The 2,851-nt window shown below is 42.6% G+C and overlaps 1 protein-coding gene across 1 annotated transcript in view; it reads left to right on the forward strand.

The window, feature by feature from the left end:
* Positions 1-1,352: 1,352 nt before the first annotated feature.
* The window catches only part of ANKFY1 (ankyrin repeat and FYVE domain containing 1), a 28,186-nt gene continuing 26,687 nt past the window's right edge, over positions 1,353-2,851 (forward strand). Inside the window, exon 1 of the mRNA XM_009885187.1 lies at positions 1,353-1,443. Coding sequence (XP_009883489.1) covers positions 1,353-1,443 — 91 coding nt within the window. The remainder of the gene's footprint in view (positions 1,444-2,851) is intronic.

The raw sequence follows: 2,851 nt of genomic DNA on the forward strand, positions 1-2,851 counted from the left end.
GGGGTGCCGGCTGAGGAGAGCCCGGCGTGCTCTGCTGGAGTCGCTGGGCTTGGGGTAAGGCGGGGAGGCTGTGCCGCAGGCTCCTGGGCACTTGCTGCTGCCAGTGCTTTTGTCGAATTTGGGCTCTGATGAGATCTGCAGAACTCCTGCGATGCTTTTGTTTTGCTTGGAGGCTATCAGTTGCACCACTTCAGTATTAAGTTAACGGAGGTAATGGGATTTGAAAAAAACAGTTGGATCTTTACAGTCCCACTCCTTTCTGCAAAACAGAAGCTTCCTCTTTTCTTCCCTGGAGGAAACTGAGTCGGCAAACTGAGCTAAAATGCCCCAAGTTACAAAGGAAATGAAGGCTCTGTCTTCCAGTCTCAAAAGCACAGCCTCCAACTCTAGAGGTGGGACTCTCAGTCAGTGGTAGAATTTTAAAACCACTGTGAAAGATTAACTAGGATGTAGCAGCTGCTGATCTTGTGGCATGCATCAGCTGAGAGGATGCTGCAGTCAAGCTGGATTAATAAATCCTTAGAGCAACTCCTAACTTTGTATGCTGAAATACCACTGTTTCATATTTAGCTGACCAGCCTCTTAAGCTTGTTTTAAGCCTTGGTGACCCAGTTCTGGTGGGCATTAGATATCAAAGATTTCTTCAGGTGGTGAAACTTTCCCCACTGAGACTCTCAAGGGTCTGAGGGTCTGTTTCAGGGTCATGGTCTGCAGAATGAACCTGCAATTGATGCAAGTCCCGTTTCAGACATCTGTACTTCTCAAAGATTCTTCCCTAATTCAAGTAATTCTCCAATTTTTTGGCTAACAAAAGCATATGACCAATGAGTGATCCTGTGTGAATAGGAGTAATAAGGTGGAGTTGTAGCTCTCCCCACTCAATTCCTGTGATATCTGGGCAGAGGGGCTCATTTTGTCCCTTCAAACAAAGTACTTGTCTGCAGCAACACTTTTCTAGTTAAGAACTGATGGTATTAGAGAATCAGCTGAAAAGTGAAGGGAGGCTTCACTGAAAAGTGAAGGGAAGCCCTTCTAGCTTAGTAAGGAAGGGAGCTTGTCAAACTGCTCATCTGCTCAGAAGCTGAGTGCTTTTTCTTATAGAAGTGTTGCTTCTGTGTGCGGAAGTCCTGAATTAGATTTATTGTAATTACTAACTACAAAGTGATTGAACAGTTTCTAAAGAAGAGCTGATCTTCCTTTTGTAACTCTTGTAAGAGTTCTGTACCACTGATACTAGGTTACGTGTAGGCATGGGTAAAAATTGTTGGATTAATGTTTGAGTCCAGAGCAGCAGGAAGTTTGCTGTAGTACTTTGGGAGGGTTGTCGGGGTAAAGATCATAAGTGTGCAAAAATGAGGAAGAACAAGAAAGCAGTAATTTGTGCAGCCTTGGGGATATGGGAGTCTGAGTGTGGAGCAGTGGACAAAAGACCCGAGTTGAGAGGTAAGAAAATAATATATTTTTCTGAAATATTTTGCTCGGGTCCATTTCATAAGTTAAAAAAAAAAGCTTATCCATATTGTTCCTGTGACTGCTTTTGATGGGTGGAATGGGCAATGTAATGGGTTCCACTAGACCCTCCCTCTAGTTTTTGGTACATGCTATCTGTCACCCCATTGCCTGTTGCCTCCCTGCTTATCTCTTTGAATTCAGCTGTCTAGCTGCTCGAGTCCCTTGTCCTAAAAGAAAATGTCAGTAGCCGTTTCTGAAGTCTTTCTTAAAGTCTTTGGTATGGAACATAAACTTCTGCTGGCTCATGAGATTCTAGTCTATCTGCCAGAAGGCTGTTAACAAACACTGTTTTTTTTTCTTGTCTAGGCATCTGTTAACTCTATACCTGGACTACGGGCTCAGAAGGGAGTAAAAAAAAGCTGAACCCAGGCATCCTCTTCACTACTGCATGTGGATTGATATTTAGCCGGAGGCTTACTGGTATCTTCCAGTGAGGCTGTCCTTTCAGTTTCTTGATGCAAGGATATTTTAGATGTGTGTATGCGTGTAGTAATTGTGCCTTATGCTTGGGAGACAGTTAGGTGAATGGTCATACATAATGTGGCCTGGTAGTAATATGTGCTCTGGCAAAATGTTTGCCAGCTTGAAGATACAACGGTCATTTTATATTGATTTTTTTAAAAAGTGGTGACGCTTCTCCCCCCTTCCAAAATTGAGGGCTGTAAATAGTAAAGCTGGAGTTGTGGTGCTGCTTGTTTAAATGGAGGTGGTGCTTCTGTCTGTGATTGAGCAGGTGCCACTTCTGGAGCAGCTCTTATTGTAAGCAACTCTTACTAATTCTTTAAGTGAACAGTATACAGGGAAAGCTTGAGGCTTTGCTTTTTTGCAGTGAATGTTGATTAACTGGACATTAAAGATTGTCTTGAATGTGCACTTAAAATGTGCTGGAAGATCAAATACTGTAGTATTGTGTAGTAGCTGCTACACAACCGGTGTGCATGTTCTTGTGTAGAATAAGAGAAACTTACTTTACAGCTCTTGAAATTCTTACAGCGAGGAAGTATCTATTGATCCCTCTCGCTGAGGTTACAGGAAGTGTATGCTGTCAATCTGAAAACAAGATTTCTCAAAGCTTCAGTTCTTTGAGGTATTTTCACTGCCAGAAGTGATTGTCTTGGATTGCCCTGGAAGCAGCAGTACCAAGCTTGATTGTCAGTTATGTATAAAGTTTAAGCTACTGCCATTTGAGGATTTAAGGTAGTTCTGCATTGTGTCCTATTGGCTTTAGATTAGTTTGGAGCCAGGCTGTTACCTTCTGGTACTGATTCTTTATTCTCACCTTCACACTCATTGCTTGACCGAAAGATGCAGTATTTCTTCAAGATGATGTGTGCTATGA

This window comes from Charadrius vociferus, unplaced genomic scaffold (assembly GCF_000708025.1).
Source record: "Charadrius vociferus isolate BGI_N301 unplaced genomic scaffold, ASM70802v2 scaffold54, whole genome shotgun sequence".
Taxonomy (NCBI): domain Eukaryota; kingdom Metazoa; phylum Chordata; class Aves; order Charadriiformes; family Charadriidae; genus Charadrius; species Charadrius vociferus.